Raw genomic sequence first — 23594 nt, 5'->3', positions numbered from 1 at the left:
ATGAGTCGATGCTTCCCGGTTTCAGATTATCGTACCAAGTGAATACCATACCCGTGAGTGATTTGGGTAACTCTCTTAAACATAACCTTCCATCAGAGGCATGATCGCTCATAGTTGTCAGGAACCGGCTAAGGTGTTCACGCGCATTCCCCTGTCTGCCATATATTTTGAACTTGGGTGATGTGTAATCCTCCGGGTACTGATACTCGGCGACTTCAGGGACATATGGGCTATTCATGAAGTCGTAATTATCTTATTTTATTACGCGTTAGTTTGTCTCTAGGTACTCTGCTATCGTTTCCTGCGACATAGTCGCGAGTGCATTTTCCCTACTCCCATCGTTTTCTGCCGCTTCTTCGATAATATCGTGCTCCCCTACCGTTACATGTTCTATTAAATTTTTCTTCTCTTGTTTTCTTCGGATATGGGTCTCCAACTCTTTGTGCATATCTCATAAAGTCAGTGGCATTGAGCGCGTGTCGTCGGTTGTCCGCCGTTTGTCTTTTTCTTGTGCCCCTTTCGTCTTTTCTACCTGGGCCTTTTGTGTCATGGGGTTTGTGACTAGGCCTCGCGTTAGTGTTTCTTCCTCGCTCTCTTCGTGCTCATCTCCTATTATTACTTCTTCAAGATTGATCGTTCGATCGGTTAACTGATTTTCTGATGCGCTTGCGCTGGTGTCTGCTGGTGTGTCATGGTGGACGAGAGACGAGCCTCTGGTTGTGGTCGCCAAATATTGAGAGGTAAAGATGATATAAGTCTTGCACGTCCTGGTCACAACAATGACTACACCTTTTCCTATAATAGTATGAGAGAGAGCTTACTTTCCATTGTACTATGTCCTTCTTTTATAGACTTTTCACAAAATCCCTTCTTCTCATAACATCTCTCATGTCATTGGAACCATTTTATTTACTATTGTTGTCATTCCCCTTACTATGACCTCTAGTTCCTCATTAATTCCCTCCTTATCCTTGCTACTTCATGGATATATCTTATTGGACTAGGGCTTTAGTTCCCAAATCACCATTTTCCTAATGGGATGCCCTCTCTTCGGGGGCTCCCAAGTCCTATTAGAGGGTAATTATTTTCATGTATCAACAGTATGCATTATTACAGTTTATCTATTTTATTTAGTAAATATGAGGTACACATCGTAGATTTTACATTGACAAGAAAGATAAATTTATCGGTTTTGCAGGGAACGTCTAAAAAAAGAGACATCAATGGTGTAATTCCAATCATCAAAGGAAAAAAATCCAATCTACATATCTGATAGTTTATGATCAAGTGTGTCAAAAAAATTCCGTAAATAAATCACTTTGTTAATTGATTGCTCATATCCTAATTAATCATCCAAGCTCCAATGAAAACATGGACTCCTCAAAAGAAAATGTAAATTTACTAGATAGAGAAAGAATCATAATCGTCACAGGGTATATAGTGAATGGAAAGGAAGGTGAAGTGTGCCATGGCAGAAAAGTCTACCCCGGAGTAAAGAAAGCACGTATTGAAGTTGTCAAAAATCCTACTGTTGTTGTACCGGTCCCTCCTAAAGGCGTTGGTCACTACACTTTGACGGGTTATTTACTACCACTAATTTTCGTTGCATATTGACTAACATTGGTTGTCTGTGGATGTCATTTCATTTCACTATCAATTTACTTAGGTTAAGTCTTATGGTGTGCTAATCTAGCAACTAAATTAATCCACGTCAGCAAGGACAACTTTCTAAATTCTATGGTGTAACTAATCTAGCAGCTCAATCTAACCCATAAGATTTAGTCTTGGTGATAGATGAATATTTTACTTAACTTTATATACCATACATTCAACTAGATGGCTACGAAGGTAATAGACTTTCAAATCTCATAAAATCCAATATATTTGCCATGGTCTCACTGAGAGAGTTGCATGCAACAAAATTGAGGCAAAGATACTGACATGTGTTGGATCCTGAAAAGTTGTGGTCCTAGAAAGAATATAAACATTTGTGTATAATTGTGAAAAGGTCGAAATAATTCGTATAAATTTTACAATGTAGATATAATAATAATAGAGAAAGTCGAAAATCAAAATCTCCACAATGTACATAGTGCATTGTAATTATGTGACACATGATACTCATCAGAGGTTGAGCCGGGAACCGTAAGATCCCGGTAATACCTAGTAGCTATATATAGAGAGAGGTTTAAACATATGAAATATGTATTTCATATCTAGTGAATAAATCTTCCTTTTTCTTTCATGTCTGTCTTTTTCTATATTCCATCTCTACTTGTCCTAATTTTTTTACGTCAAGCACTTTATATGTGAAACGTATTAAATGTGAATTGACAAGTTCCGAACTTTTCCCTTATTATGCATGTTTGACCGCATATTTTACTTACCCGATTAATGCATTTTTGTCGGTCCAAAATTTTGACGCATCCCTTGCTAACTAGGTTTGAAACTAGATGTTTGTTTCAAAAAATACATCTCAAACATGAACATAAAATTAAATCGATACAATTTACTATAGAACGACGTATAATTATAATTTACTGGTTAACCTAAATAAGACACAAAAACAGGCCGGTCATCCCCGTAGTACGTTGTTGGTGTTTAGCTTGTTAGTCTTCCAACTAGTCTATGTAATACTCTTTACCTAAATAAGAAACCAAAATATTTTCCATGTCCAAATTTTTACCAAACTCCCGCTAAGATGCATGGAAATTGGTGTGCTGATCACATGGAACATAAACCGTCGGTGATTTTTTGTACAGGAAGCGTGTGACAAATTGTCCACTAATAAACGAAAAAAATGCATTATAGAACAAAACCAAAATTCGAGATTACTTGGTGTTTTGCTTTCACTCAGCAACCTCCTTTATTGAGCATCAAGTTACATTTAACTGAATAAACAAAAGAAAAAACAAACAAATGAGAGCGACTAGAAGCTCATTAACTTAAATTCTGTGGGATGCCTTTACGTAATTCAACAATCTGCTTAATGCTTTACCACTATCGATGGCCTCTCTTGCTCTATCTAATGCTGCGGAAACGTCTTCTGCACCATCACAACCAAGCAAATGGTCTACCATTCCAGCATTCAACACTATCCTATCATAAGCTGGCCCCTTTTCACCACTTAGTGCTGCTAGACCCAGTTCTATGTTCCTCAAAACCTAATAACATAAGAGAAGACGGAATTGTCAACGACAAAGAGAGGGAGGGTGGTGCTGGTGTAATATGATTGCTGTCTGGTCGAGCCAGATTGCATTTATACTAACCATCATAAAGAGAAAGAGGAGACATACCGATCTATCAGTTCTGGGAGTATCTGTGGGTTCAAAACCATAATCTTTAGCATTAACCTCAACACTGAAACTCTCACGTGAGACTCCTGTATTCAAAATTGAACCTCAAAGATAAGTTCTTACGATCCTGGAAAAGAAGGGGCGTTCAAGATGAAGTATGATAGTCGTACCAAGCTCTTATAAACTGATGACTTGAAGAAATACTAAGATACCAAGCACAAGAAAAGTTTCTTACCATCCAATTCAGATACAAATGGATAGCTCAATGACCGAAAACCTGCACAGTAGTTTACTGGGGGGCCTTTTGTTGCCTGTGCAGATCGTACTCTTGTTGTCATTGAAAGCGCTCCTTCTTCTCCCTACACCAACCATGAATGATAAAAGAAAAGGTCAAACCATCGAAGTTTTTCGTAGGCTACAACTTAGGTAGCTAATTGTTATTAACACTGTTTCAAAAAAACATTCCAAGGCTTGCCTTCCTGTGCTTCATTTTTTTTTCATACTGATGCTTGTGCATTTGGTTCGAGGCATACACCTTTTGAGCATAAAAAGGCCAAAACATGGGCCTTGAGGCGTTTTTTTCTTTCTTTTTTCTTCTTCTTAAAGCCCTAGGAATAAATACCACTTAAAGAAGACAAGTATCGAACTTTAAAAAGAAAAGGTGGAGGCTGTAGCATGCAGATTGTAACATGGTATCTATAAGGTTTTATATACGCATAATAGGTTGATGACTATAATGAATTATAAATTTCACATGAGTTATGTTTATCATTTACTTATTTTTCTAGCATTTCCCTTTTGCAATGTGAGGCAAAGCATCAAAGCTGCGCATCACCTCGCTAAAGGAAAAAGCATCGCGTTGCTTCAACGTATTTTTTTAAACCCCGGTTGTTACGATTTAGAAGAATCACACAATTTGAAAGAGAAATAGAACAATATAACAATAAAAGGCAACCTTCATCAAGGCACTTATTCAATGCCTGCATGCAATTAGGATCAGGAATGTATACATCAATTTGCATACCTTCACAACCAAACCAGAATGGACACCTCTTCTTCTCATAAGCATTAGCAACGGATCCTCATAGCCTTCATGATAGAACCCAGCAACAATAGCTTCCTTTCCACGTGCCTGTTAAGAAAACCAAAGCACTCTAAAGTCAACTATGTAGTCCTCCTGTTTTACACATTCAAGTCATTGTGTAAAACAGACACAAATGATGTCCATCTAATCTGTGCAAATGCAAATGCAAATGCAAAAAAAAAAAAAGAGATACAGAGACATAGTTGTCCACACTTTTGCATCCAATAAGCAGCACATAAACTTCTTGGGCATGATGCACAATGTAAATGCATGCATGCTACACACTTCAACTTTGTTACCTATATATCATATACCATATGAAAGAGGACCAATAAATAATGTCAAATACAACTTTAGCTGCCCACAAGACATCTAGATCCTTGCGGACTGCGGCCTTAGCAGTAGATGCATATATTTTATGACCTAAGAGTCTGTATCAATTTTTAAACTTTAGCTAGACGACACTATAGCACTTACCCTCACAAACTGCTGGACTTTCTCAGAAGTTGCAATAGGTGGACGTTTTTTTATGTGCTCCCTCAGTCCACGTAACGAGTATCTACAAAAGCAACATCTGATGTTAGTGGTAATCCCAGTTTTGATTTACCCTCATAATACAACTATACAGTATAAGCCTACGACTGTACATAAATGGCACTACAGAATACTGGATATATTGACGTCAGCTAACTTATAATCATTGGGAAGCTATTGGTTTTCATTCTCCTATCAGTATGATATGAATAGTATGTACCACTTCACCACACTGAAAGCTATATATAGGATACCACATTTACAGCTGTGAATTCTGTTGGATTCTTATTTAAAATTTACTTCCACGGAATGCATATAACTTGCAGATATGAAGTAAGTATCAGTTGGAAATAAATGGTTAGAAACTATTCACTAACAGAAGCAATGCCAATTCACTTCATCAAGGAGCTAAAAAAATAAAGAGAATAGAGAGGAGCATACAGAGATGGACGAGCTTCACGTTGACTTAAATATCCGAAACCGACGTCCTCATCCTGAAACAAAACATAACATATCCATAATTTTTTTAATTAGAAACGAAAGAAGAAAGAAGGATATACGGATGGAGGTGGCTGTGGCCAAGATATTTCTGATGATTATTATTGCACCTCAAGAAGTCCTTTTGTCTGAAGAGGGGATAAATGAGTGTTCGCTCCGATGAACTTCAGCATTTGTTCTTCTGTTATTCCCCCCTGGAAACCTTAACAACTCAACATTTCAGAGGAAATTCCATAAAAAACTAATCTGGCAAGCACAAATGGTATAACAGTAGGGTTCATGATAAGGATGCATCTCTGTAAAAAGAGTTTTAGACAATTAAAAAAATAAGGGTTTCTCAGAAGCATTTTGTATGCGTGTGTACAGAATGCTGACCTTAGGTGACATATATTCCACACCATGAAGCAAACTTGCTTCCCCGTAGCATGCTCTTACAGCAGCGACAAACAATGTGCTTCTGAAGAAACGGGTATTTCCATCATAGGGTTCACCGTAATGGGTCAGTGACTTAACATCGGCAACTGGTGGAGGACCTGGTAAAACAGTAACCCATACAAACACCACTAGTATCAAATATGTCACATCAGAATTTTTTTATGCCGAACGAAGTGGAAAACATATCTAATGCTAATAATACTTACCATGTTCTTGATCGAAGGCAAGACAGTAGGCTTTAAGCTCGCGATCAGTTTCTCGATTCATCCTTTGACCTATCAAGAACGCCGAAAACAACGACTCACTCACATTTCCTTGCATCCCAGTCTCTAAAGGAAGAACATCTCGTAATACACCTTGAACTTCTTCAAATCCAAGATGCCCACCTGCCAAAACTTCTCTCAGAGCACCAACAAGTCTCATCTCATTAGGACCATTCCCAACAAACTGAGGTCCAATTGAAGTACCAACTCCCATAATTGAACCTTCAGGATCAGCAATAAAAATGATATCAGCTGGTAGTTCTCGAATTAGTCGTGGCCACAACACGTTCATTGCACGTGTTTCTCCTTCACTCCATTGAGTAGCTTCTGAAAAACAATTCGCTCGAATTGTCATTCCAGCAAAAAATGCCCCAAGTTGTGCTCTTGAAACCTCTTCCTCACCAACTCCCAATTTTCCACTCGCTGTAGCACAAACAATATCAATAAAAAACATGATATATTAACATAAAAAAATGACAACAAAATTCGGGTTTTACCATAAAAATAACAAATTTCAATGAGAGGGGTAAATTACCTGATCTCAAAATGGTATCCAAGACTTTCAAAGTTTGTTCTTCAGTCAGGGGTTTAGTCTGTGTAGGACCAGTACAAACCCTTGCTTGAGCATCCAATAAAGTTTGATTAGGATTAGGGATATCCAGACTACGATATGAAGTAGATATCGAAGGATTATGAAGGCCAGATTCAGACAGCCCTAGTTGATCAATAATTGATGAATCTAGCACACATCTTACAATTGAATCTGCTCTCTTAGAACGAATTGAAGTATGAGTTTTGTTTGCTGGTGCGACAAGTGAGATTTGCTGGCCAGAATTTGTTAAAAGTCTGAGCTTTTTTGCTCGGATTGAAAAATTTGGGGATGATAAATTAGGGTTTGGATTCAATAATGTGTTCATGGTGGTTTCCTGGTAGAATTTGAGTAACTGAGATGAGATGAGCTGAGCTGAACTGAAGTATCAAAACGATAACATTGATGTATTTGAAGAATCACACAGAAGATCTCGAGGAATATAATAATGTTATAAGCAAAATCTTACACCAGTTTTTATTTCACAGTAAAAATCAGAAGTTTTAAAATTCAAAGCGTTTTAACTGCGGCTTCGTTCAATGTCCTGGGAGGGGGAATTCGGATCAGGGGAGCGGGAGAATCGGAGTCGACTCATCTATGCAACATTTTGACTCGGGTAAAAAAGCCCTTACTGAAACCACTCTCTGAACATTGACCAAGTGGCTTGGATTCCTCTTGATCCACCCATGGTAAAGATCAACATTGATGGAGCTCTAGATTCTTTCATCTCGGCTAGCGCAGCGGTGACTTGGGGGAACATTTCGGCAGTAAAACAATTATTCTACAGCAGTCTAATCCTTGGATTGCAGAAACCCAGGCGTGTCTGGTAACTATCAAGCGGGCATCTGTCCTCTCCTTATCCAACTGCACTAAAAGAAAGCGACTGCCTTCATTTCTCTAGAGAACTCTTATCTCATTGAGTTCACTCGCGCAGTTCAGGAGGCAAATAGATGCTCCCATGATCTTGCAAGGTCTGCTTGCACCCATCGTGATGAAGATAGATGGTTGACATGTCTATCCTCGACTCTTGAGGCTGACGCTTGTAGTATTCAATAACATAGTTTGGGCTCCTAGAATATGGCGCCCTTGTGGCAATCTATTTGATTGTACCGAAAGGTCCAATGAATTGGGATTTCCCTATTGGGCCAGGTCATTTCAGGACAAGCGTATCATTTATCATAAAGAGGATGAGCTTCAAGAGAATGATTAGGAGTTCCGGAAGTGGACAAGCCTTTTAACTATTTCTTTGTTTTCTTTTTCCTTTTTAGACAAGCCTTTAACTGGATCCAAAATAAGAGGCATATTTCATACAGCGTACTCCCTGAAACACGGATGCTGGATACTGGTCACAATAGTTTCACGACTCATTTATCAAGAGCATGACGATGGTCTGAGAATGTCATGAAACACCAGCAGATTAATTTTTAAATGATATTTTTTTCGACCAAAATATACAACAACTTAGTGATTACAGGCACAGTAGAGTCGAGGCGTAAATATCGAAAATTTGAATAAATATAGTAACAATCTACCAAGTCAGTTTGTACATTACTGGAACAAAATGAGCAACATATTACTTCTCCAACTAAGGTTTCAATGAGGAGATCCAATTCTATCAAGACTCTCTGAAACAGATCTCATCCTTGGTCGGATCTCCGGATCCAATTCTGTGCAACTGAGAGCAATATGAAATGCTGCAAGTACTTGTTTCTTTGCATAAACTTCGTGAATGAGTGCCGGATCTATAATCTCCGATAATGGGCGTTCCTCTTGGAATGCTCTCCTCACAAAACTTTCCAATCCCTTCTCATCATTTTCGGGACCAACATCCGGAAGGCGACCGGTTAGTGTTTCCAAAACCGCAACCCCGAAAGAGTAAACATCACATTTCTGAGACATTTTGCTGCTGGAAACCTGAGCTTCAGGAGCCAAGTATACTGATGTTGGAGATGACAGAGATTTTGAGCCAAATCCTGAGATGACTACTTTCTGGGCCAAGTTTTTCTTCTCGGCATTGAGGTCTGCGGTTTTGTTGGTGCTTGAAATGAGCCGGGTGAGTCCAAAACCAGAAATGTATGGATGGAGATCTTCATCAAGAAGGATTTTTGATGATTTAATGTTCCCGTGGACGTACTTTCGAGGGCTGCACTCATGAATGTATGCAAGACCACGAGCAGAACCTTGGATGATCTTCAAACGTGCAGACCATGATAACGGCGGCAAGGAACTTGAAGGTCCTCCTGCAAAAAATATTATCAAGACTCATTCCATTGATCTTACGAATCTAATTACGCTTATGATGCTAATGACAAAAATAAACACAACTCATGAAGCAAGACAAAGGAAGCTACGAGTTCCTTGCTGAAGTAACTCGAAAGTTTTATCACAAGCAAACGTGTGAAAAAGCAAAGCTGAATTTTAATGTTGTTATAAGATAAGGAAGTAGTGCAGGCCCTGTAGGGGACCAAAATGCAAGTAAATGGATTCAATACATACAAGCAAAAACCTCACAAATGAGTTGCAGCAAATAAACCAACAAAGCACAAAAGTTACAAAGCTTTAAGTAGCATCAACCAACAACATTTTCATATAAGATAAGACCCATCACCACCACACAGATACACATGGATATACAAAGACAAAAAATGAGTCAGCAAGGAATCATTTTTGTAACATATATGAATTCAATCTAAGGTTCCAATCCATGACTACAGGCTTACAGCTAAGTACAAAAAAGAAAGTAAGATATGCACTACAACCCCCAATAGGACTATAATATTATACTTAAAATCACCCATGAAGCCAACTTTTTTACTTATGCAGGTGAATTATGGGTGTAGTATATATTTTCAGCATTGTCTAGGAGGCCATTTTGCAAACCCTCAGTTTGCAGCTTCCATTTGAGACAAGCATTTCGTAAGCTGTACAGTATAATGCCAATAATTGGTAACCAAATCCCGCACTTATTATTTATCAGGTTGCTCAGATCTAAATTTATTATGCGTGGAGAATTCAAAATATATATTCATCATCATGTTTATGATATCCATATTTCTCTCCCAATCTGACAGTTATAACATTTGAATAATTAGTTCGTTCATTAAAGTGCCATTCTTGTACGTTGATTTAGAGTAGACTCACAGAAAATGGTTATTCGAAAGAATAAATAAATAAAGAGAAGAAAATGTTACCATGCAATGCTGAGTACAAGCTACCATTCGAGATGAAATCAGAGACCAATAATTTCTCATCACTAGCAAAATAATAAGCTCTCAGCCGTACGATATTAGGGTGTTTAATCTTTCCAATCATCTCAACCTCTGATATGAACTCCTTAAACCTCCAAAATCCACCACCTTCACTCAAGCGTCTCACTGCAACAACGACTCCTGTAACACCAGAAAACCTCCCAGCCACCACTTTATACACAATTCCGCTCCTACTTTTTCCTACTACATAAGCTGAGGCCCTCAACAAATCTTCTAATTCCAAACTAAACCCTTCATCGATCACTACGAATTTTCCCTTTTGACCTTCTTCATCTTCTTCTTCCTCCTCCTCTTTATCACATTTCTCTTTCCCCATTTTGCCCTCCACTTTGACACATTTTTTCCTCAACAGCCATACTGAAATTGAGAACACTCCGAGAAGAACAGAAATTGCAGAAATTATAGGAACTGTTGCTGAAATCCCTCTAGGCTTTCCCGAGATATTTGATCCAGTTGAAGAATAATTAGGGTTTGGGTTTTGATCAGGGCTTAATGGGACTCTAGGATCTTCTCCAGCAGCTTCAGGACATTGAATAGATAACGGAAACCCACAGAGATTAGGGTTTCCAGAGAAAGCTGTGGGACCCTGATTCAATAGTGATCCAACTTGAGGGATTTTTCCACTGAGATTATTATGTCTGAGATCCAAACTCACCGTCACAGGGAACTCCCCATACGACGGCGGAACTTCACCTGAGAAGCGATTGTAAGATAGATTTAAGGTTCCTGAGATTTGTGGAAGCAGGGTAAGCGTGTTAGGGAGTGACCCATTTAGTAGATTTGAGGAAAGATCAAGATGAGAAAGTAATGTTAAGTTTTTGATATCATTTGGATTAATAGTTCCAGAAAATGAGTTGTGAGAGAGATCTAGAGAAACAAGTGAAGTTGCACTGAATAAACGAGGAGGGATTATGTTAGTGAAGTTATTAGTAGAGAGAGATAGGTTTTGTAGAGATGTTAAAGCTCCTAGTTCAGAAGGTATGTAACCATTAAAACCTTTGTTAGGAAGGTAAACTTGTGTAACTCTGTTTTGGATATTACAAGTTATACCATACCACTTACATGGAGTTTCATCAGATTCTAACCAGGATTTTAGAGTATGATATGGGTCAGTCGAGATAGATGCTTTTAAGGCAAGAAGTGACAAACCATCGGAGTTGAGGAGACAAGAAATCGGAGAAATAAGAAACCCCTGGAACAATACTAGTACAACAACTAGAAAAATAAACCCCATTTTTTTTTCTTCTCTGTTGTCTGCAACGAGAAATTGCAGGAACATATTGTGAGTGGTAACTCGTAACCTCTCCCTCTCTCCGTAGGTGGGTTTTTGGCTCTTGGTACTTTTAGTTTAGTGGTGGTGCGGTGGGTTGATTTACCACTCACCAGTGTCTTCAGTTTTTCTGTTGTTCTCGAGGTAGTATTAAAGGTAATGGATGTGTATCCAATTTCAAAAGAATGGCACTTTTTTTAACTTACTGGTAACATGGGTCATGAAGACACTGGACTATTTCAAGAATGGGATTGGGAATATGATTTGGATTAAGTCTCAAGAATGGTTTGAATCATGGGATGGGATGGGATGGGATGGGATGGAGATTAAGTCTCAAGAATGGTTTGAATCATGGGCCATGGTGGCATGGTCTAGGCCCTAGAGGAGAGTGTTTGTTACCTAACTGTAAGATCTTCTTTCTTACTACGAAGTCGTACTGGTACTATTGATTGATGACAAGAAGCTTAATATAAATAAACAATTATTGTTTGAATTTGGTCACAGTTATTTTATACTGTTTGCACACAGAAAAAGACAAATCTTCACAGATTTTTTTTTTTCTTCTTCTTCTAAGGAAACATTGAATTAAACCCAAAAGAGAAACGAGTACAGAAAATTACATTCAACCATACAATTTATCCAAAATACATACATGAGACGTGTTATCCCAAACACTATTGACACGGGATTTCCTAGCTAACTTAGCCGAACCATCTGTTGCACCATTGAACTTACGTGGAACATATTTACAGACTGGACTACCTAACAGAGCAAATCCGTTTTTACAGTCTTGGACATAAAAAAAAATCGTCCAAGGGATACTGATAGCAGTAACGAGTCAAGATTGTCAGAAATGAAGAAGATGTTTTGAACATGTAGGTCTTGAGCCCATTTAATAGTCATCAAGAGTGCCTGAGCTTCAGCTTCTAAGATTGATTCTGCAACTGTTGGCCAACATCTGGCTGCTGCAATCCACCATCGTCTCTATAGAACACAATGCCGCAACCTGCTGAATATGGATATTTTCCCAAGGAAGCATCCACAAACATTAAACAAGTGTTAGGGTGTTGATTCCACAATGAAACATTAAACTGATACTTATTAAATGGTGTTGCAGCAGCAAAGACATTTTTGGACATTTTTGAGTTAAGGACTCTAGGAGAGTATTAACTTGACGGATAGTGACTACAGGACATTGTCGCTTGTTTTCCATACTAGCACTGCAATGAGCTTTCCATATTTTCCATATAATAACAATGTAAATAGTAAGAGTTTTCTGAGCATGTGAAGTAATATTAGTAGCAAACCAACTCCAAATCCAATCGTTGAGAGATTGAAACTGATGAACCATTGCAAAAACTTGAGGACTTAACTGAAACCATATGGTTCTAGAAAAATCACAATGCAGAAATAAGTGATCAAAATTTTCTGAATATAAACCACAAAGAGGACACAGATCATTCTCCACAATATTAAATCCAAACAGATACGTTTTTAGAGGCAAAATATTTTGTAGACACTTCCAAAGAAACAATCTAACCATGTGCCATAACCTGAGCCAGTATTTTTGTTGTGAACTAGTAGTTGAACATTGTGTACCTAACAACATTTTGTACACAGATTTGGTAGAAAAGGCACCAAATCTGGTAAGAGACCACCTAATACAGTCATCCCCAGAGTAGGGGATTCGAGTCAACTGAATTTGTTGTATTTGTTCAGTGGTAAACAGTTCAGCAAGAGCAGCTTTATCCCATTGATTTGGTAGAGAGTAAGAACTAAATGATGCTCCCTCTATAAGACCAAGCACTATGGTACCTTTTATCTCTTCCCTATCCCTCATATGTAGGGAAAAAACAAAAAACCATTCACTATGGTCTCCCATATCCCTACATGTGTAGGGATATCCCCCACTTTCCCTACAAAGAGGATCACATCTGATCCCCTTGTAGGGAAGGGAAATCACATGCCTACTCAGTTGCCATATTCATTTACACTTTACAACTACTCAGTTGCCGTAGCATTTTACACGGCTACTGAGTAACCGTTTCTGGTTTTTAAAGTTTTACCTTAAAACTTTTCTTTTCCACTCTTTTGTTTTACTAAAATTTTTTTTTTACCTATTATATCTCCTTTTTACTTATAATATATCTTTTTTTTTACTCTAAAATATCTTTTTTTACCTAGACAAATATATTTCCATTGAAAAGAAACTTGAAAAATAATATGCTACTGAGTAGCCGTTTGGCACTATTCATACGGCTACTAAGTAGCTGTATCGTGTAGGGAAGGAAAAACAGGGCGCCATAATGAGGTTGCCTTCCTTGTGTTATCCCTTCCCTACATATGAGGGATAGGGAAGGGGTGCCAAGCACCATAATGCTTGGCCTAACTAGTTTAAGTTTACGCATTCTTAAGGTACGGGGAAGAGAGGAATAATTTAAGAAGTCTATTATTGGGGATGGGATTTGAGGCTTAAAATTCTAAGTGGAAGCTAAATGTTATAAGGGAGATCAGATTTATATAAAAGTTCAAAAATACGTTATATAATTTTAATTTATTCCTTTTCTACCCTCTAATTAACTACCTAATCTAATAAAAAAAAACAGAGAAATCATTAAAAGTGAAAAAAAAAAGTCGCACCCCCTATACATTTTTCTTCCACTCCTTCTTCTCATATTCTTCTTCTTTCTGTTTTCTTTCTTCTTCTTTTCTTCTTCCATTCTTCGTTTTCCAACGATTAATCGTCGATTAAACAAAAATCGTCGTCGATTAAATTCATTCTATAAAACCATGAAACCTAAGGAAAATCTAGACCAATCTTCGTCGAATCGACCTCCTCCTGAAGCAGAGAAACCAACTTCATCAAATGAAGTAGAAAGTGAAGATCAAGAAGAAGTGAATGAAGGAGATGCACCAGCCGCCGAGACTCCTGATATGATGACATCAATAAGGTATGAATTGAAAACCCTACTCTTTATTTAAGCATTTTAGTGATTATTCAGTTGGTTTCGAAAATTTTAGGTCTGAAAAAACTGTTTCTGAAAATGCTTACGGCTGTTAGTTCTTGTATTCCCAGCCGTAAATAGGTCTCACGGTTGGGTTCTATTGCTTTCCCGGCCGTGTATAAGTTTTACGGTTAAGATATCTAAGAAATCCCAGCCGTAAGTTAGTGTGACAGTTGGGATATATAAGAACTCCCAGCCGTAAAATAGTCGATGCATACGAGATTAAGAAATTATATCCGCAACAAGTTATTTACGACTGGATTATTCCTAGCCGTATATTACCATGTGTTCGAATTATTATTCAGCGGTGGTGTTTACGCCTAGGTATTTCCTACCCGTAATTCATTTTCCTAACCATATAGGTTAGTAATCTAGCCGATTTCATATAACGGCTAGGTTTTCCTATCCGTAGTATGAGTAACCAAGCCACAAATTATGTTTCCAAGACGTTATTTGTTTTACGTCTAGGTCGATTACTAAATATCCCATCCGTAATTTTGTTTGCGTCTAGGACTGTCCATATTTCCTAGTCGTATTCATTGTCTCGGCTTGGTTATGTATGTATTTCCCAGCCGTTTTTACTTATCTACTTTTGGTTTTTGGTCTTGTTTGTGAACAGAGCAAAAGAAAAGAAGAAAAAAAAAATTACACGAAGTAACACCTTGTAGTGATCCGACTCCGCAACCTCGTCATACAAAACCATTGGGTGCAAATGCAAGGAATGCAAGTGGAGTTGTGACTGATGGAGAAAGTGAAGGTGGAGGAAATGGAGTTGGAGCTGAAAGTGTTGGAGGAAGTGAAGGTGTACTTGTTGTTACTGGAGGAACTGAAGTTGGAGTTGCTGGAGGAAGTGAATGTGTACTTGTTAGTGGAGGAACTGAAGATGGCACTTATAGTGGTGATGCTATTGATAAAGGTAAATCCGTAGTTGAGGAGGAAAAGAAGGAGGAAAGAAGAAGTATCCACCAAAAGAAAATGCAAGACAAATCATTGATGCTATGGTGTTTTTACCTCCCAAGAAGAATGGGAGACCTTGGGGTGCGCCAAGAGATCATTCCGTCTTGATTAGTTACCAGTTATCATGGTCTGCTAGGGTCTGTGCCGCAAAGGTAATAAATCAAACTTAATATATGTTATTTTTATTTTATTATGGAAATTTAATTGTAACAACCAAAATTTTATATTATTTGTAGTTTCCCGATAAAGCGGTCCCTAAACTAAAGCACCAATAAGAAAAAAAAATCCCGTTGGAGAAAGAACATCCAGATGTGGTAGCTTTGGTAAAAGCTTCGGGGTTATTTTCTGGAATCGAGACTTTGCAGAAGACGTATGATGTTGTGACAGTTTGCGGTTTTAGAGAAAGATATTATCCCGAAACAATGACTTTTCTACTCCGGTTCGACTATGACTCTGGATGATGCACAGCAAATCACCGGTCTTGTTTTGGAAGGAAAGGCTGTGTTTGAGGGTTCAAAAATTTTCTTCCTTTTGATGAGCTTTGGATAAAGATTGTCTTGGGTGGGGCAAAGATGAAGAGGAAGAAGAGTTTGAGATAAGGTATGGAGCCACTCCCAGAGCTAAAAGGCCATTTAGTCTATCGGGTGAACGTCGTGAAACAATTAATATGTCAAGGAAGATTAACCTTGTTCGTCCGAGGAGAAGTTTGAGGATTCTAACCGCAAGATCGTGATGGACGCATAAAGAGATAGACATACGGCTATAGCTTACTTGTTGCACGCTCTTGGGACCGTCTTCTTTCCCGATTTCTCAGGAAATAAGGTAAATGCTTGTTATTTGCAGTGGTTGGAGACTCTCAGTATCGATCCGGAAACAAACGAGGTACCTAGGTACTCGTGGGCCACCGCCCTCTTTGCTAGTGTGATGGAAAGTCTTTACAAAGCTTCTGGGTGGAACTAAACACAAATTACGGGATGTGTTGCTCTTATCCAGGTATCTTTTCGTTTTAATTTAACAAATGTTTATTTATTTTACTTTTATATGTTGGTTTGTGTGTAATATCTTATTTATAATTGATTTTTTTTCGTAGGCATGGGCTTACGACCATTTTAAAAGCTTGAGGCCTTCTCGGGATACAATATGGCCTCTAGAGAAACCCACAAGAGGAAGATGCCCCTTTCGAGGGACCCAACACAAGGCTAAAGAGACGGAAATGGTCGAATGAGGAAAAATTTGGATGATTTGACAATTGATGATGTGGTGTTTGATCCATATTTGAAACTTGATGAGGAATCACAAGAAGAAGTTGGTGATAGAGAATTTTCTAATGTGGCGACCTATGTGGGACCTTTATTTCATTCAACTGGGTTCGTCATTTTGGATCCTCGTAGAATGCTCCGCCAAATTGGTATTGTCCATAAAATTGTACCTGAAGACTCCTGTTTTATACTGAGCGTATCCAACTCCCAATTTAAGGACAAAGATGTCAAATTGACCTATGAACCAGCACCGTTGATCGAGCATTGGAATGCTTGTTCTGAAGAAGTAAACCAAATGCGTAGAAGAGCGCTTGAAGCTTCTCATGGGACTTCCGAAGCGGATGGAAATTACATGGAATGATATCAAGAGTGGGCTCATCCTTATGTGGGAAATTTGGTTCCGGAGGCGCAAAGATATTTGAAGAAGGCAGAGAGAGAGTTCAAAATCAAAGGAATCAATGAATAAAGAAGATGATTGGGAGAAGATGGTGGTACATATACTACTAATTATGTTTGTATATATTTTTTTAATTATATATTAATAATTACAGTATGTGTATTTGATATGAAAAAATAGGTTGAACGAGTTAATTGGGTGGTCAAGGACATGACCGTATGATTAATTCGGGTGAGAAGTTAACGGTCCCTGAACAAAGATTACTCCGGAATCGAGTTAAAGGCATAATAATCCCTGAGAAAGCAGGTTTATATGCTTATGAAGAGGACCGATCAAGGATAAGTAAGAGGGCTAGGTCTCCTTCTTCTAGCGACGACTCAGATACTCCCTCCGGTGAGCAAGCTCAATCAAAGCAAGGAAAAGGTGGTCGAGGCAGTCGAAGTGGAGGTGAAAAAGGTGGTTGTGGTCGAGGTGAAAAAGGTGTCCGTGCTGGAACAAGTGCTCGAGGTGGATGTGGTGGAGGTAAAAAGACTCCAATTCAAGTTGGCAAGGGAAAAGGAGGTAAAAAGGCTAGAGTTGTAGAAGAAGTTGTGGAACAGGAGAAAGAGGACGATGATTTGGATACTTTTTTGCGCACGTCTTCGGAGGAGGAGGAATCAAGTGATTGAACGACTATTTACTCGCTTTTTAGGATTTTACTTCATGGATTTTATATTTCTAAGAATTTTTCCATTTACTATTTTCGTTGTTTGGTTATGGATTTGGATGGATGAATTTTATAACTTTTCATGTACGAATGAATGTTAGTCTTCCCATTTGTCTAATCTAAGAAAAATGAGGAAAAAATCAACATTATTGAATTTTTTGTGTACTTTCGGCTAGGTCGATGCTTCAATAACCTAGCCTAAAGTACCTATAATTGTTGTCAAATAAACTTACACATCCGTAAACAACAAAACGGTTAGAAACTCCCGACCGTAAACAGGAAACGGTTGGGAAAAACATCTGTAATTTCTTTACGGTTAGGAAATACCTAGCCGTGTTTTACTCTAGTAACAAAAAAAAAGAAAGTATCTTGTTTACGACTACATATCTAGGTCGTGTATCATGCTTACGGTTAGGACACCAAACCGTAAATTTGACATAACTTTGCATCCTTTGTTTACGGCTTGGTCGACCTTTCTAGTTCTTGACCATAATTCCGAAAAGGTTAGGAGCCCCATCCATAAATTTGTTACGGTTGATAACTTCCTAGTCGTATATTACTCTGGTAACCCAGAAAAAAAATGGCTCCTGGTTACGGCTACATATCCATGCTGTAATTCTGACAAAAGTAATTACAGCCAGAAATATCAGCCGTAAATCTGAAAGACCAAAAATCCATCAGGTTTATACAGAATTACGTCTTGGTCGAACTAGCGATTTCCTAGCCGTAAATACCTATAATTTTCTTTTATATCACATCAAATTGTCTAGTTTTTTGGATTTTGAAAAATAGATCCGTTTGAAGACTAATCTATAGAAGGTTCTAGTTGTCCAACACCTATTTAAACTTGAAATAACTCCATCTCCATATAGCCACCCATTCCAAATGAAAATCACACCTTCTACATTAATAATCTCCACTAAAACTCATACAAACTCAATGCAATGTACTCAAAGGATAAACCCAACTTTACTTTGGATGAAGACTTATCTCTTTGCCAAAATTTTGTGCTATGCTATCCAAAGAAGGGAGAAGAACGAAGGAATGGTGGTTTACCAAGTCAATCTTATTGGAGTAAGAGTTTTGAAAAATTTTGTAGTGAAATAGGTAACACTAACAACTGCGATGAGATTGAATTGTATCTTCGATCTTCAGACATACGCAAAAAAGTGGAGAATATATGGTTTTACTTCGTATGTGCAAGCAACTTCGATTTAGAGGTGAGACTGATGAAGAAGTCGTAGATCAAGCTAAGAAGGAATGGAAAAAATGGAAAGGTTATAATTTCAACTCCGAAGCTCAATTCGCCATCATCAAAGACTTCTTGATACATCGAAAGGGATGTTATTAAAACCAACTTTGTAATGAGGATTTATTATGCATGTAATGAGTTTTATTGTGGTCTAGTTAATGAAAGTATTAGTAATTTTGAATCGTAGTATTGAAACTAAAAATTTGTCAACTTTCAAATCAAGTTACAGACGGGAAAAGTATGTTAACCCAGCCGTGATACAGACTCAGGTTATTCTAGGAAACACAACGGCTAGGAGTTCTTCATTTCCTATCCGATTTATCTGTTCACAGCTGGGTGTTCGTAATATCCCAACCGTGGTGATGTGTTTACGGCTGGCTCGACATATTTTCCCAGCCGTAACAACAAATATTTTCAGAGTTTGCTCTGATTTTTGATGGATTTGAATCGAAGTTTATCCCGAGTTTTGATTATAAGTTGATTATAAGGTTATCCCGAGTTTTGTGATGAAGGGTTTCATCATTTTTCTTGAATTTTTTTCAAAAAAATTTCACCAAAATCACCATTTTTCCTTCTTCAAAACTAAAAAAAAATTAAGTTTTGATTTGCAAAACCTAAGTGATTTGATTAGTCTAATCCATTCACCAATATTGATTAGTTAGCTTAATCAATTTAATTAACACTAATCAAATTAAGGGTAAGTTAGGCATTACAAAAAAGGATAGATAAGGAGTTCTATGGGTTACTATTTCATGACCCCATTAATCCCAAAAAATCAGCCTTTTTAAGCCCCAATAATAGGGTTCTAATTTAAGTATCCTATTACTAGGGCTGAGCAGTCTAGGGGTTTTTGGGACTTAATGGATCATTAAACAGTACTTCTTATAACCTGTTATCCTATTATTTTCAATAACACCTAATGTATCCTCGATTTGATTAGTGATAATTATGATATTAAGTAAACTATTCTCGATTAGCCGATTGATTCGACTAATCTAATGATTAATTTCTTGAGAATCAAAACTTTTTTTTCCTTTGTTTTTGATTTAGAAGAAGAAGAAGGATGATTTTGATGATTTTTTTTTGAAAACTTCGAACAAAAATTGATGAAACTTATCCTGAAACTAGTCTAGAAAATTAACCTTGTAATCAACCCCATTAGAAATTTTGGTTGATTCAAATCCATTAGAAACTGGAAAAAATCTGAGTTTTTTTACAGGTTACGGCTGGGAAAATGTTGTCGCCCCATTAGTAATACGTAATACCGACCCGGAAAATATCTTTTCCAAGCCATTATAAGGATTTACGATTCAACATTTAAGAACTCCTGGACGTAATCAATATTTACAGATGGGTTAAGATGAACTCCTGGAAGAATAATTATCCAGAATTACCAAAATCACGGCTGCAAACCCAGCTGTAAATGGTCTGAACACTCTCAACCGATGCATTTATTGCATTTTTAGCTTTTACCAATATGGTTGGTGACCTTAACGACTAGTTTCCAAAAAAAGTAGCTGTTAGGCCATTAAACCCTATAAAAGGAGATCATTCTATCATCTCTTCCTCACCCAAATTCTAGTTATAAGCTTGTTTGTACCGTCTATTTTATAGAATGGAGGCCCGCAAATCAAGCACGCGAAGAAAGATTCCAGAAGTTTCCAAAAATCTTGTTGCCCAAGTTGCTTGCATATCAAGTTTGTATCAAAATTAGGGTTACATAAACTATATAAATACTTGTATCCTAAATCCTAAGAGGATATGGAATTTTAGGTTAGCTAACCCGGAGAAAATCCCTTGTATGAAATACATCAATGAAATATCTCTCCATTCCATCCGTGGATATAGGCATCACTCGTCGAACCACGTAAATTCAATGTCTCCTCTCTTTATTTATCATTTTCAAACCCTAATTTATTTAATCATCATCAAATCAATCATGTTTAGTGCCTGAAAGTAATTTGAGTACAAACATTGGCGCCGACTAAGGGGATTCGAGTGAAAGAATCGTGTTCTTTCTATTGAGAAAAGTGTGGTACAAAAACCAGCAAAAATCATTCACGGATTTCATGCAAAATTCTGTAAGAAGAAGAAAAAAAGAAAGAAAAAAGGGTTTAGAAGAAAAAGACGAAACAGTGTTGCAAGTGGAAAAAGTGTGGCAAACACAATTACAAAGATGTTGTGAAATCTACAGAAATAGTAACAACGGAAGGTGTTGCAGAAACCGTTACCTAAGCATCTCTCTTGTGGAGACACATAGGTCCAGCCTCATGTACGGCTCCTCATCCAGACGATCTTGTCCGTCAGATCCAGCCGAGCCAAGCCTCTGTAAGCCAACTAATCCAAACCAGTTCACCTATCTGGTTCAACTCTAGTCTAACCGATCCAACTGCTAGTCCAACTCGGTCCAGAACGTTCAGCTCTGACCAGTTCCACATCAGGTATGAAGAAGTAACTAGCATCTGACACCTCAGCGAAAGAACTGCCACGTCATCGATAAGATCCAGTCAACATGACTGCCATATCAATAGGCGTTGCCACGTCATCACTTGGAATCGGCATATGACGCTTTATCACGTCAGCACGTTTGTTACCACTTCAGCACCCTTATCATATCAGTGACTTCCACGTCAACAATTCTTGTCCTATCACCAACACCACGTCAATTGTTATCTTCCACGTCAGCATTGTCTGCCACGTCTGCAGCACTACGCGCGCTTCCTGAAAAACTTGTTTCATCAATAACTTCTTCGTTTTAAGTTCGAATTGAGTGATTTTTGGATCGTTAGAATCGTTTTTCAATTCCCCACAGGATGGAAGCAAAAAGTTTTGTGTTCGAGAAACTTTGATATGCAGTTGGGGAAGCAACATGATCGAGTTTGAGGTACGTGGATAGCAACATGATCGAGTTCGAGATGAGGATTGCTTAGACCCTTCAATATTTAGTCTTGCATCACATCGCAAGCACCTAAATCCTCACCTTGCACGTGAGCACATAAGTCTTGCTCTTTTCGCAAGTATAAAATCTCACCTTGCACGCGAGTATGAAAGACTTGCACCTTGGAAAGCATAAAGTCTTGTCTCGACCAAGAGCCAAACGCCCAATATTGGTCCAAAGACTCATACTCAACACAAGCAACAGCCAGTCTGCCTGAGCAGCGAGCGCTACAACCTTGTTACGTTGCAAGCAAAAAGTCTTGCCACAGTCGCAAGCACACACACTACATTTCTCTCAAGACTCGACTAGGTCTCGAGCATCAAGTCCACCACGTGGCAAAAAGACTCGCCTAGCACGTGAGGAAATTTCATTGCAGGTTATCACAGTTGGGGGCATCTTTGTAATATCTCTACAAACGCTTGGGGGCGAGTTACGTCATCAACGGTGTAAGCATAAGGAAAAACAAACTTCTTTAAGAGGGGACGATGTTCGTCTATTTTATGTACCGTCTATTTCATAGACGGGAGACCCGCAAATCAAGCCCGCGAAGGAAGATTCAAGAAGTTTCCAGAAATCTTGTTGCCCAAGTTGCTTGCATATCAAGTTTGTATCAGAATTACGGTTACATAAACTATATAAACACATGTATCATAAACCCTAAGAGGATATGGAATTTTAGGTTAGATAACCCTGAAGAAAATCCCTTGTATCAAATATATCAATAAAATATCTCTCCATTCCATTCGTGGATGACTCGCCGAACCACGTAAATTTTTTGTCTCCTTTCTTTATTTATCGTTTTCAAAACCTAATTTATTTAATCATCATCAAATCAATCGTTTTTAGTGCCTAAAAGTAATTTTTGATACAAACAAAGCTCATATTTTCATTCTCATCTATTTCCCATCCAAAAAAAGAAAAAAAATACGCTATGGTGACTCCCTACCCTTATTTTGAAGATTCTGCGATTGTTAGAGCATGGGCGATGGTCAGACAACATGATGAAGATCTTGACATTGACGTAGATCAAACATCTCTTTTTTTTTGGAACCGTGTTTTCATAGTTTTGTGACACTAAATGGAAATCGCAATGAAAGAACTTTAACAATCGTTAAGGAAAAATTGGAGAAAGTCCTTGAAGAATGCGAAGCTTTCAAAAAGGAAATAAAATCCCAAAAGGAATCCAATCCCACTATGTCGAGTGCTATAAGAGTAAGTTTTTTAATAAGTCGTTTCATTAGAAATCGTTTTGAATAACACTATCTAACATAACATATTTGTTTCTATAGTGGTCGAGGGCTCACCGCCAATATGAGGCAGTTCATGGGAAATAGTTTGAACAAAATGATAGCTATCACATCTTGGAAAATATTATATTTTGACCGATACGAATAAGGGTTTATTTCAAATGTTATGATTTATCCTATCAATATAATGAAAGATGTATGCTTTTCTGATTCAATGAATGAAAAACCATTTTGGTTGATTGAGTTTTATGTTTGTTCAATTTATTAAAAGAAAAAACGAATAGTTTTAAAATTTTTAAGTATTTTCGGCCAGGTTTTTAATCACAAATGACCTAGCCGTTTTGACTAGAAAAACTGAAAAAATTCTGATTCACGGTTTGGATAAAGGACCACGACCAAACCGTAAACTTAATATCGGCTGGGTTCTTATAGTTTACAAACTGTAAATTAAATATCAGTTTGGAAATTGTTTTTTCGACTGGGATTTTAACAGGTAACGGCAGAATATTTTGGTCGTTTGTGGCGATTCCCATAATTATGGCTGGTTTACCTAACCGTAATTTTGGTTAGTTTTGTATACCGTCAAATTTCACTT

The 23594-nt window shown here is 37.8% G+C and overlaps 2 protein-coding genes across 2 annotated transcripts; both read right to left on the bottom strand.

Moving 5' to 3' along the window:
- Positions 1 to 2770: 2770 nt before the first annotated feature.
- On the bottom strand, positions 2771 to 7131 carry LOC113276196 (anthranilate phosphoribosyltransferase-like). Its single transcript, XM_026525768.1, has 10 exons — positions 6646 to 7131; positions 6054 to 6533; positions 5788 to 5945; positions 5523 to 5606; positions 5356 to 5408; positions 4858 to 4939; positions 4321 to 4428; positions 3532 to 3655; positions 3297 to 3382; positions 2771 to 3164 (listed from the first exon to the last, which is right to left on the bottom strand). Exons 1-10 carry the CDS (start codon positions 7025 to 7027, stop codon positions 2946 to 2948), a joined length of 1776 nt encoding a protein of 591 aa, XP_026381553.1. The 5' UTR covers positions 7028 to 7131; the 3' UTR covers positions 2771 to 2945.
- Positions 7132 to 8187: 1056 nt separating this feature from the next.
- On the bottom strand, positions 8188 to 11454 carry LOC113276195 (receptor protein kinase-like protein ZAR1). The gene is made up of 2 exons (XM_026525767.1): positions 9891 to 11454; positions 8188 to 8939 (listed from the first exon to the last, which is right to left on the bottom strand). Exons 1-2 carry the CDS (start codon positions 11245 to 11247, stop codon positions 8293 to 8295), a joined length of 2004 nt encoding a protein of 667 aa, XP_026381552.1. The 5' UTR covers positions 11248 to 11454; the 3' UTR covers positions 8188 to 8292.
- Positions 11455 to 23594: the final 12140 nt, after the last annotated feature.

Source organism: Papaver somniferum, chromosome 4 (genome assembly GCF_003573695.1).
Source record: "Papaver somniferum cultivar HN1 chromosome 4, ASM357369v1, whole genome shotgun sequence".
Classification (NCBI taxonomy): domain Eukaryota; kingdom Viridiplantae; phylum Streptophyta; class Magnoliopsida; order Ranunculales; family Papaveraceae; genus Papaver; species Papaver somniferum.
Note: the sequence above shows the minus strand (reverse complement) of the source record. Positions and strands in the feature narration are given on the sequence as shown.

Bases quoted from the DNA above. Each gene is read 5' to 3' on its own strand.
- LOC113276195 (XM_026525767.1), bottom strand. From the start codon at position 11,247: ATGTTCCTGCAATTTCTCGTTGCAGACAACAGAGAAGAAAAAAAAATG. The intron at 8,940-9,890 runs GTAACATTTTCT...TATTTTTTGCAG, and splicing joins CTTGTACTCAGCATTGCATG to GAGGACCTTCAAGTTCCTTG.
- LOC113276196 (XM_026525768.1), bottom strand. From the start codon at position 7,027: ATGAACACATTATTGAATCCAAACCCTAATTTATCATCCCCAAATTTT. The intron at 6,534-6,645 runs GTAATTTACCCC...TTTGTGCTACAG, and splicing joins GGATACCATTTTGAGATCAG to CGAGTGGAAAATTGGGAGTT. The intron at 4,940-5,355 runs GTATGCTCCTCT...TTGCTTTTGTAG, and splicing joins CGTGAAGCTCGTCCATCTCT to ATACTCGTTACGTGGACTGA.